This window comes from Scyliorhinus torazame, chromosome 17 (assembly GCF_047496885.1).
Source record: "Scyliorhinus torazame isolate Kashiwa2021f chromosome 17, sScyTor2.1, whole genome shotgun sequence".
NCBI classification, from domain to species: Eukaryota; Metazoa; Chordata; class Chondrichthyes; order Carcharhiniformes; family Scyliorhinidae; genus Scyliorhinus; species Scyliorhinus torazame.
The window spans coordinates 173,926,559-173,938,970 of NC_092723.1; the positions used below are offsets into that span (position 1 = coordinate 173,926,559).

Here is a 12,412-nt window from a genome sequence, read left to right on the forward strand (position 1 = left end):
TTAAGTGGGAGGAGGAGCTCGGGGGGGAGATAGAGGACGGCATATGGGCAGACGCTTTGAGTAGAGTAAACACGACCGCAACATGCACCAGGCTCAGTCTGATCCAGTTCAAGGTCGTACATCGGGCCCACATAACGGTGGCCCGGATGAGCAAATTCTTTGGGCTGGAGGACAAATGCGCTAGATGTGCCGGAGGACCAGCGAACCATGTACACATGTTCTGGGCGTGTCCTAAACTAAGTCGGTACTGGCAGGGATTCGCGGACGTCATGTCCCGGGTATTGAAAACTAGGATGGCAATGAGTCCTGAGGTGGCAATTTTGGGGGTTTCAAAGGACCCGGGAGTCCAGGAGGAGAAAGAGGCCGACGTCTTGGCCTTTGCTTCCCTGGTAGCCCAGCGACGAATACTGTTGGCATGGAGGGACTCAAAGCCCCCGAAGTCTGAAGTATGGCTTTCGGACATGGCGAGCTTTCTCGGGCTGGAGAAAATTAAGTTCGCCTTGAGAGGACCGCTGTCAGGGTTTGCCCGGAGGTGGCAGCCATTCGTTGACTTCTTCGCGGAGAATTAATTGGCAGCAGGGGAGGGGGGGGGGGGTGGAGGGGGGGCTAGTGTAGTGTAGAGTAGGGGGTTGCTTAGGCAGGTTCTTGCTAGGGCGGGGGGGGGGGGGGGGGGGGGGCGATGCTTGCATTATGTCTTATTTGCTTTTCGTACACTACGGTATAATGTTGCTGTTTTATATGCCAAAAATACCTCAATAAAATTGTTTATTGAAAAAAAAATTAATAGAATGCGGAATTGAAAAGCCAATCTCAGTAACAGTGACCACTGAAACTTTGTCAATTGTTGTTAGAAACACATCCGGTTCACTAATGTCCTTTAGGGAAGGAAATCTGCCCACATCCCATCAAAGAATACATTTTTGTTTAAATTGCACAAACTCCCAAACATTTCTGCTAGAATATTCCCACCAAACCATATTTTTTTCCAATCCTGCCTGTTACTGTAGAGCTTCTGTCAATTATTGATCAACATAGTGATCCAGTGAAACAGTGGTGTAGTGGCAATGCCACTGGACTAACAATCCAGAGGCCCAGGTTAATGCCGTGGAGATATGGGTTCAATTCTCATCACGGCAGCTCGTGGAATTTAAATTCAATTCATTTTTTTAAAAACTAGCATTTGAAGCTAATCTCTCTCATGGTGACCGTGAAACTGAAATCCCACCTGGCACACTAAAAATCTGCCGTCCTTACCTGGTCTGACCCACTGTGACTCCAGACGCACAGCAACGGGGTTGACGCTTCACTGCCCCTCTGAAATGGCTGAGCAAACCATTCAGTTCAGGGGCAATTAGGGATGGGCAGTAAAATGTTGGCCTCGTCAGTGACACCCACATCCCACGGAAGCAGACATTAAAAACAAAAACCCTTCTTCCAGCAATTTTTATCAGGAGGGAAATACATCAAAAGCGAGTAGGCAGTCACCAAGCCACAACTCATATCCAAGTCCTGGGCAGCACAGTGGTTAGCACTGTTGCTTCACAGCTCCAGGGTCCCAGGTTCGATTCCCGGCATGGGTCACTGTCTGTGCGGAGTCTGCACATTCTCCCCGTGTCTGCGTGGGTTTCCTCCGGTTTCCTCCCACAAGTCCCGAAAGACGTGCTGTAGGTAATTTGGCCATTCTGAATTCTCCGTCCGTGTACCCGAACAGGCGCCGGAATGTGGCGACTAGGGGCTTTTCACAGTAACGTTATTGCAGTGTTAATGTAAACCTACTTGTGACAAGATTATAATTATAAGAGTACTGAATGTGCAGACAGAAGCATCTACATTGTCGAAAGGTTGAGGCCTTAGGTAGTTTTAAAAGCCCAGAAAGACCTCAGGTACTCCCTTTTGGAGAGGTTTGAGACTGCTCTGCGGATAATGGCTACCCTTTCTTGGAACCCTTGCACCTGTCTTCTCTGAGCCACATAAGTCCCTCACCTTCAATCCCTGCATGCTTCTGTAACCGCTTAATAATAATATAATAATCGCTTATTGTCACAAGTAGGCTTCAATGATGTTACTGTGAAAATCCCCTAGTTGCCACATTCCGGCGCCTGTTCGGGGAGGCCGGTACGGGAATTGAACCCGCGCTGCTGTCATTGTTCTGCATTACAAACCAGCTGTTTAGCCCTTTACGTTGTTGCTCCTTAGGCAGCACCTTCCAAACCCACCACTGCTACCATCCAGAGGGACAAGGGCAGCAGATACCTGGGAACACCATCACAAGGAGGTTCCCCTCCAAGCCACGTACCATCCCGACTCGGAAATATATCGCCGTTCCTTCACTGTCGCTGGGTCAAAATGCTGGAACTCCCTCCCTAACAGCACTGTGGGTGCACCTACCCCACATGGGCAGCAGCAGTTCAAGGGAGCAGCTCAGCACCACCTACGCCGGGGCAATTAGGGATGGGCAATAAATGCTGGCCTCATCGGCGAAGCCCACACACCTTGAATTAATTTTTTAAAAGTGAGTCTTTGTAGACACGAGCAGCCCAGCAAATGAGATGTAACTGAGTCGTCAGGATAGGGAGATTACCTTCATCTTCTGGCAGCTGAGCCGAGCAACAAGATCCTTCACTCTGTTTAACTCGGTCGTAGCTTCGTCATAAATGGCTCTGGATTTGGCATACTCGTCCTGCTTCCTGGTCAGCGACTTCTTAGAATTGGCCAAATTTAAGAGCTCCAGGCTCAACTCATCGTTTTTCGCAACCTGCCACAAAATATACCTGATGCTATCAGCAACATTCACAGAAACATGGGGGGGGGTGGGGGGGCACACTTTAACAACGCAACACTTGCTGCTTTAACTTGTGATAAACCTTAACATGCATTTCACAGCAAAAGGTTTCAACTTTAATTGCCCAACTTTTGGATTCTTCTCATATTTAATTTTTATGACTTTTGAAGTTTATTTGACCTATTTTTGGACCTTTTAATATTTAAACATTTTTTATTTGGACCATAATTGGTCCATTCTTGTACCTTTCATCCTGTTTGATATTTAAATTATGTTTAATTTTTCCTATTTCCGGGCTTTAAATATTATTTATTTATACATAATATATAATAATATATGAAGTTATATTTCATTTATATTTTTAAAACTCCTTTTCCTCCTGGTTAAATGTGTGAACAATGTGTTTGACTGTTCCACATAGTCACGCCTCTGTGTTGCCATTTAAAAGGCCGCGTTTGTTTAGGGTTTCCGCCGATCCGAGAGAACTTTCCGCTAAAGGCGGCGCCGGACCCTCGGCCAGAGATCCGACCTTGACCTGGGGCATGTGGCCGTCGCAGAAGCGGCGGACCAGAAGTTGCACTCGCTTCGCCTCTTCCTCTGGATCACCCTGAAGGGTCCTCCGGTCAAAACCCGGCAGAAAAAACCCCGGCGTAAGTGAGGCGGGAAGCGCTGCCCTCAGTGAACAGCATCATCCAGGGTAGGGGAGCACCCTGACCAAACAAGGACATTACTCAACAATGCCAGCAACATGGACACCAGCAGAAAACAATATTGCCTCAATATTTCACATGCCTGGGATCTTACAGATGTACACTTAAAAATGATGTATCAATGGTGTGAAGGGAATCCACTGAATCCCTGCAGTGCAGAAGGAGGCTATTCGGCCCATCGAGTCGGCACTAAATCTCCAAAAAAGCACCCTAACCGAAAGAGCACCCTACCTAGCCCCCCCCCCGCCCCCCCCCCGCATCCCATAAAGGAGCAGCACGGTAACACAGTGGTTAGCACTGTTGCTTCACAGTGCGAGGGTTTCCTCCGGTTTTGTCCAAGTCCTGAAAAACGTGCTTGTGAAGTGACTTGGACATTCTGAATTCTCCCTCAGTGTACCCAAACAGGCGCCGGAGTGTGGAGACTAGGGGATTTTCACAGTAACTTCATTGCAGTGTTAATGTAAGCCTACTTGTGACACTAATAAAGATTATTATTATCCAATTTAATCTGCACATCTTTGGACAACCAGGGGCAATTTATCATGGCCAATCCACCTAACCTGCATATCTTTGAGCTGTGGGGGGGAAACCGGAGCACCCGGAGGAAACCCACGCAGACACGGGGAGAACATGCAAACTCCACACAGACAGTTAATCAAAGTCGGAATTGAACCCGGGTCCCTGGCGTTGCGAGGTGGCGGTGCTAACCACAGTGCCACACGTGATAAGAAAGCTGCTGCCCTATTCATCTGCTGTTGATTTCCTCCTCCATAGCTATCATCTTTACTGTTCTAATGCTGCCCTGACCAGAGTCATCCTTCACCCTTCAAAAACCTGATCGAAATCTCTGCTGCCCGCATCGTAACGTGCACCAAATTCAATCGAATGTAACACTGTGGTTCTCGGCACAGCAGCACGTCAATTTCTAAACCCTCGTTTTCAAATTCTCCCGTGGCCTTGACTCCCCCTATTTCTGTGACGCCCCCCCAGCCCGATAATCCTCCGAGATTGCTGCATCCTCTGATTCTAGCCTCCCCTCATTGAGCATCCCCCATTTTAAAAACTCCGACATTGGTGAGCACACCTTCACCAGCAGCCGAGGTCCAAAGCCTCTGGAATTGCCTCCTTAAGCAGATCCACCTCTTGGCCCCTCTCTCCTCCTTTAAGACACTCTTTGACCGGGTTTTTGGGCCCTTACATGGCCTAGTGTCAGATTTGATTTGATAATATTCCTGTGAAGCATTTTGGGTAATTATAGTTGTTTAAAGGTCTGAGGTAGATACAAGTTATGTGCATACGATCGCTCTCTCTGTTATATACACATGTATATATACATATGTTAAATGGGTTTGGATATCTTTTAAAATAAGAAGACATCAGATTATTTTAAAATTTGTGAATAAGTCACTTCCTGCTAACGTTCAAGAATCTGCATGTCCAATGTCTGTGAAAACCACGCAAGCACAATTCTAACTCCAACATCTCTGATACTGATGAAGTCTCTGTCTACTACATGAATATTTCCCACTCAGGAACCTGTGTAGTTACTATCTGCCTTCAGCTCCCCTTTGAACCTGTTCACTCCTTGCTGACAGGTAACATTTCCGAGCCTGAGGTCCATTTGGTCACCGACATACTTTACCACGGCACAGTAGCACAATGGTTAGCACTGTTGCTTCACAGCTCCAGGATCCCAGGTTCGATTCCCGGCTTGGGTCACTGTCTGTGCGGAGTTTTCCCCGTGTCTGCGTGGGTTCCCTCCGGGTGCTCCGGTTTCCTTCCACCTTCCAAAGTAGTGCAGGTTAGGTGGATTGGCCGTGCTAAATTGCCCTGAGCGTCCAAAAAGGTTCGGCGGGGTTACTGGGTAACAGGGATAGGGTAGAGGTGCGGGCTTGGGTAGGGTGCTCTTTCCAAGGGCCGGTGCAGACTCGATGGGCAGATGGCCTCCTTCTGCAACTGTATGTTTCCAGGCACTCCCCAGGAAGGGAGAGTCAGAAATGGTTTATTTTCAACACTAGGTTTCGGAAAAGCAGCAGTCCAAGTCCCAGCCGGAACCATTCTGGAATACCGGCTCCCACCTGGGCCGGTTTTTATCACGATGAATTAACGAGCCCGCTGAGGGCCTCTGCCACTCAGTGGGGGAGCACAAACCCCATGAGGCTCCCGAGGAGATTAATCGGGTCGTCTCTGTGGCTCTCGTGAGGGTTGTAACAAAGTCCCACTTTTCTGAGCACCCGCCTCCACAATTTGAGTAAAAATGGGCAAGCTTCTGTCTCCTGGTCAAGAGTGACATCAGTAGGTGTGTGGTAGCATTTGGCATCACGGTGTGCTCCTGAACTAACAATCCTGAGGCCTGGACTAAAGATCCATAGACATGAGCAGTAATGGTGATCATGAAACTACTGGATTCATTAAAACAAAATACATCTGGTTCACGAGCATCCTTTCGGGTGGGAAATCTGCCATCCTTACCCGATCTGGCCTATACTTGACTCCAGACCCATAGCAATGGGGTTGAGTCTTAACTGTTCTCTGGTAAACCACCTAGTTGTACACAAGAAGACAGCTCACTACCATCTGCTTGATGGCAATTGGACGGCAACACCCACATCCTGGCTAGAATTTTGTCGAGGTGACAGGGGCTCTTGCCAGGTCTGAGGGGAGGCCTGAAGGAATCAAGTGCCCTTCGCGCATTTAGATGGCCAGTGGCAGACCTTCCCCACTCAAGGTCCCCAATGGCTCGTCATTCTCATCAGTGCCAGTGAGGACGGTGGCTGGTGGTGGTACTGCACCCTTCAGTGGCACAGGATCCCAGGCCATGAGTGGAGGTGGGCGCAATGCTGGACGACCAGTGACCGCCCTGCCCTAGGGGAGGCCGTCGGCAAAATCCGACAATGGTTTGCCAGGCGACCAACTGATGCCGCGGGAGACTCACGTGGCCTCCATTTAAACCCCGAGCCACCACTAAATTGCAATGGTCTCGGTAATGAGCCTAATTAGCATACCACAACCGGAGGCTGGGAATTCTGCTTCATCTCCTTCCGTCCTATGACTTAATCGGGACAGGTTTTGCCACCTCCGGTGACTGACCAGGCTTCTCCCACAATTCACTGGGCCCAGCCGCCACGTTTCCCACTTTGACAGACTGCATTAAATCCAGGCCCCTATGAATGAAAATAAAAATGTAGGTGGCAGCCTAGGGTACAGACGTGATGTTTTCTCACATATTAACACATGGCTCTCCAGTTCATTAAATTGCAGTGCGCACAATTGCAAATTAAGAATGACAATTTCACATCACAAAAATTGATGCAACACACATCATCCGCTACAAATTAATTTTACAAGACTGTCGGTCTGCTATGCATAGCATTCACTAGATAAACCGGTGGCACATAGCTGCGGTAAAGCTTCACAACTGTTCATTTCTTTCTTTGAAATACTGCTTAAAATGAAAGATTGATAAAGATTAAATTGGATCTAAGATCAGCATGTTTTCTGGTAACATCATCAACAGCCGAGTGGTTACCATTGACCAGGAACTAAACTGGGTCAGACATATAAATACTGTGGCTACAAGAGCTAGTCAGAGGGTGGAAATTCTGCGCGGGTAATTCCTTTCCTGACTCCGCAAAGCCTGTCCACCACCTCGAAGGCACAAGTCAGGAGTGTGATGGAATTTTCTCCACTTACCAGGATAAGTACAGCTCCAACAACACTCGTGAAACTGGACACCATCGAAGACAAAACAGCTCGCTTGACCCGTGCACTATGTAACACCTTAAACATTCATTCCCTTCACCACCAATGCACAGTGCCAACAGTGTGGACCAGGTACAGGATGCACTTGAGCAGCTCGGCAAGGCTCCTCTGACAGCACCTTCCAAACCTGCAACCTCCACCACCTAGAAGGCCAAGTGCAGCAGATTCTTGGGAACATCGCCACCGCGTTCAAGTTCCCCTCCAAGTCACTCACCACCATCCTGGCTTTGAACTATAATGGCAGTTCCTTCACTGTCACTGGGTCAGAATTCCAGAACTCTCTCCCTAACAGCACTAAGGGTCAAGCTACCCCACGTGGTCTGCAGCGGTTCAAAGGGAAGTTCATTTCAAAGGAGATAGAGCATAAAAATAGGGACGTCCTGCTAAAACTATACAATGCACTAGTTAGATCACACCTGGAATATTGTGATTAGTGATTAGCATCCTTATCTAAGGCAGTCCAGAGAAGGTTCACCAGGTTGATCCCGGGAATGGAGGGCTTTTCTTATGAGAGGTTGAGTTGGTTGTTCCTGGTCTCACTGGACTTTAGGTGGATGAGAGGCGACCTTTTTGAGATATATAGGATTCTTAGCGGGCTTCACAGGGTAGATGCTGAGAAGTTGTTCCCCTTGTGGGAGAGTCAAGGATCAGAGGGCATAATAAGACCATAAGACATAGGAGCAGAATTAGGCCACTCGGCCCATCGAATCTGCTCCGCCATTCAATCATGGCTGATATTTTTCTCATCCCCATTCTCCTGCCTTCTCCCCATAACCCCTGATCCCCTTATTAATCAAGAACCTATCTATCTCTGCCTTAAAGACACTCAGTGATTTGGCCTCCACAGCCTTCTGCGGCAAAGAGTTCCACAGATTCACCACCCTCTGGCTGAAGAAATTCCTCCTCATCTCTGTTTTAAAGGATCGTCCCTTTAGACTGAGAAGTAATCTTTAATAGGGGTCACTCTTTTAAAGCAGAGATGATGAGGAATTTCTTCTCCAAGAGGCTAGTGAATCTGTGGAATTATTTACCGCAGAGAGCTGTAGAGGCTGGCTCACCAAGTATTTTCAAGGCTGAGATAGACAGATTGCTAATTAGTGAGGGTATCAAGGGAGATGGGGATAAGGCGGGAAATTGGAGTTAAGGATCATCAGGTCCGATCAGTCATGAATGATGGAGCAGACTTGATGGGCTGAATGGCCCACTTCTGCTCCTACGTCTTATGTTCTTAAGAGGTTGGCTCGACACCACCTTTGCAAGGGTAAGTAGGGATGGGCAATAGATGCCAGCCTCATGAGCAATACCCACATCCCAGGACCAAATGAAACAACAATAATTTAATTTAAAGAACATATTACTATGTTAACAAAAAGCTGCCCAACTTAGGTAAGTGTTTAAAACAGGCACATTCAAGATTCACAAAGGGACGTTTTATATCTTTGAACCCAAACGAACCTCTTGTTAACGCTGCACCTACCTCATTTTCATGCTGCTTACTCAGGGTCATATAATTCGTCTTCAGGACGATGTATTCGTCTGCCAACTCCTTACGATTTTTCTCCACCACCCTCAAACAATCCTTCGCTGTCCGATATTCATGTGTACATTTGTCCTTTTGTAATTCCAGCTCCATTATTCTGTTTTCTAGGAATAAAATCTGCAGAGAATGAAAACATCGGCGTGATTGATACTGAACGGAAGCCGAGCAACTCCTCCGCAAATCGTTAATAATTATAATGGTCTAGTGTCGAATGCAATTCCCTTCCCACATCTAGTGGTGCACTGTGGCAGACTTTCATCTGTTTCCATAGCTAGTTATTCCTGGAACAGGTCGCTAGCCGGTTGCTTATAGCTTGTGGGGCGCCAACCCACATCAAGTGTGGCTAACCAGGAGTCTCTCCCACTCTTACCGCCAGCCATTGGCGTGTTGGAAGAACTTACAGGTTGACACACTGTGATGAACGCACCTTCCTTGGCCAGCAAGTCCTGGTGTGGGACTCGAACCTGGAGCTTCTGTATCAGAGGCAGGGACACCAGTCTCGGCACCACGTTACAACATGGAGAATCTCCTTCTTGAAATGAAATGAAATGAAAATCGCTTATTGTCACAAGTAGGCTTCAAAATGAAGTTACTGTGAAAAGCCCCTAGCCGCCACATTCCGGCGCCTGTTCGGGGAGGCTGGTACGGGAATTGAACCGTGCTGCTGGCCTGCCTTGGTCTGCTTTCAAAGCCAGCGACATAGCCCTGTGCTAAACAGACTGTAAGCAAGGACCTTGAAGAAGGTGTCAAAATCTTTTATGAGTCAGTGCAGAGGTATTCAAGGACATCGGGCTTGGGTTTGTGAAGTTTACACTGTGTGTGTGTGTGTGCGCGTGTGTGTGTGTGTGTGTGTGCGCGTGTGTGTGTGTGAGTGTGTGTGTGTGTGTGTGTGTGAGAGTGTGTGAGAGTGTGTGTGTGTGTGTGTGTGTGTGAGTGTGTGTGTGTGTGAGTGTGTGTGTGTGTGTGTGTGAGTGTGTGTGTGCGTGTGTGTGTGTGTGTGTGAGTCAGATTTCTAAGTGACAAGGATCTGCTTCCTTTAAAGCAAAGGCTAACATTTCTATCGGGCCTTTCGCAACCTCAGTAAGCCCCAACGCACTGTATAGCCAATGGAATACTTTCAAAGTGTAGTCGCTGTCTTGACCTGGCAGCCAGTTGACGCACAGCAAGCTCCCACAGTGAGATAATAGAGAGTTAATCTGTCATTAGTGAACTCATTAACCCAACGCTGCACAATCAATAGTGTGAAATCAATTCTCAAAGCTGAGAAAAAGACTGTGAGCTTCCCGGGGTAGCACCGTGCTCCATTCTCCACACACCCATTCTAGCTATGACTTTGGCCGGTAATTCTAAGGTGGCGATATTAATGAGACTCGATTATGTTTTATCTCCCTGAAGGCGTCAATTTGCTGGAGTATGATTTTACCCAGTCAATATTCGCACACGAGCCTCAACAATAAGGCCGGGATTTTCAGATGCCACAGATATTCCCACCTGAAGCCAACGGACCTTTGGCTGGTCATTCAAATTTTCGATCTTGCCACGGGTGGGACCGGAAAATCTTGACCTGCTGTTTGACTGCAAGTGGCATCACAGCTGAGCCCAAAACTGTGCTTCGAACCTGATTAATTAAAAACCCTTACTTCCGGTTTTCCAAGATTTAGAGTTTTCTTTTCTCTCTTTTCCATCTCACTACTTCAGTTAAGTCAACGTTGGCTCTTATCGATGTCTTTAATGCAATCGTCACATTGGCACCATCCTCCTCAATAACCCTGGTTAGTTCTGCCTCAACGAATCTTCCCATACCAGCCTCCCCGAACAGGCGCCGGAATGTGGCGACTAGGGGCTTTTCACAGTAACTTCATTGAAGCCTACTTGTGACAATAAGCGATTTTCATTTCATTTCATTTCATTTCAACATGGTCACCCCCCTGCTTCCCACTTCTTGATGAAAATGTTTTTGAAGGTATTGCAGAGTGTTTCTAGAAAAAACATCGATCTCTATCCGATGCAGCAATGACCACTTCCTAATGCAGCAGCTACAGATTGTTATCGATAATCCCGTTTGCTTTTGTGGTTTTTATTGCTTTTGTTTGGTCACTTACTTGGCTATTTAAAATGATCTTATCTGATTGTCTCTTCCTTCCTTTCATTTGCCTGTGCACATCCCCAAGTCTTCCTGGTATTTTGTATTATATGCATTAAAACCGTCAGATTGGAAAAGACAGCTCGTCCATCAAACCTGTCCTGTAATGTCACATCATGGACATCTGCCCCTCTTCACCCACCTCCTCCCCCAGATATGGCTAGCACAGCAGCTCGCCTTACTATCTAGTTTGGTATCATCAGCAAATGTAGAAACATTATTCCGTCTCACTTCATCTGAGTCATTAATATGCGTCGTAAGTAGCAGAGGCCCCCGCACTTGTCCTTTCCGCACTCCCTATTTACTGTGTGCCAACTTGAAAACGTGCCGGTTATACACACTTTCTGTTTTGTATCCATTAACCAATCCTCTCTCCGTGCTAATATATTTCCCCCAACTCCGTGAGCCCTTTTTTAGCCTGTTAGCCTTTTGCGCAGCCCCGTTCGAAAATCCAGGCATACCACACTTGCTGGTTTGCATTTATCTACCCTACTATTTACAAAAAAACGCAAATAGATTTGTCAAATAGGATTTTACCTTCAGTAAAAACATGTTGGCGAGTTCTAATCCATCTCCATTTTTCTAACTGTATTGTGAGACTTCCCTCATAACAGATTCCAGCATTTTCCCAACAGCTGATGTTAGGCTAACTGACTCATTGTTCACCATTTTCTCTCTCTCCCTCCTTTCTTGACGAGTGGTGTAACATTTGCCAATTTCCAATCTAGCGGGACCATTCCCCGAACTAAGGAACTTTGGAAAATCGTAGCTAGTATAATCACTATCTCTGCAGCTAACTCTTTCAGAACCCTAGGGTGTAGGCCATCAGGTCCTGGGGGTTGGTCGGATTTTAGTGCATTAAGTTTCTCCATTACTTTATCTTTTCTGATATTGATTTCCCTCATTTCCTCACTCTTTTTAACCCTGAGGTTATTGTTTATTTCTGGTATGGAACTTGTGCCTTCTATTTGTTCAATGGCCTCCACCACTTCCTCACACCCCATGATAAGTCGTCCTGTCTCTGCTTCTAAGGGACAATTGTTTATTTTAGCTACTCCCTTCCTTTTTATATTCTGACAAAAGCTTTCACGATTTTTTTAATATTCCTGGCTGGTTTATCTCATATTCAACTTTTTCGTCTTTTAACAACTTTTTGATGGCCTTTGCTGTTTCTAAATATTCCCAATCCTCAGACTTGCTACTGTTTTTGCAGCATTTTAAGCCTCTTCTTTTAATTTTATACTATTTTTTAAATAATCTTTATTGTCACAAAAAGGTTAGGAAGGGTTATTGGGTTACAGGAATAGGGTGGAAGTGAGGGCTTAAGTGGGTCGGTGCAGACTTGATGGGCCGAATGGCCTCCTTCTGCACTGTATGTTCTATGTTCTATGTCACAAGTAGGCTTACATTAACACTGCAATGAAGTTACTGTGAAAAGCCCCTCGTCGCCACATTCCGGTGCCTGTTCGGGTACA

The 12,412-nt window shown here is 46.8% G+C and overlaps 1 protein-coding gene across 3 annotated transcripts in view; it reads right to left on the reverse strand.

The window, feature by feature from the left end:
* The window catches only part of ccdc78 (coiled-coil domain containing 78), a 140,702-nt gene that overhangs the window by 36,308 nt on the left and 91,982 nt on the right, over window positions 1-12,412 (reverse strand). For all 3 annotated transcript variants that reach the window (XM_072481684.1, XM_072481682.1, XM_072481683.1), the window contains exons 11-12: window positions 8,732-8,911; window positions 2,582-2,755 (exon numbers count right to left, since the gene is read on the reverse strand). In XM_072481684.1, the coding sequence (XP_072337785.1) occupies window positions 2,582-2,755; window positions 8,732-8,911 (354 nt within the window). The remainder of the gene's footprint in view (window positions 1-2,581; window positions 2,756-8,731; window positions 8,912-12,412) is intronic.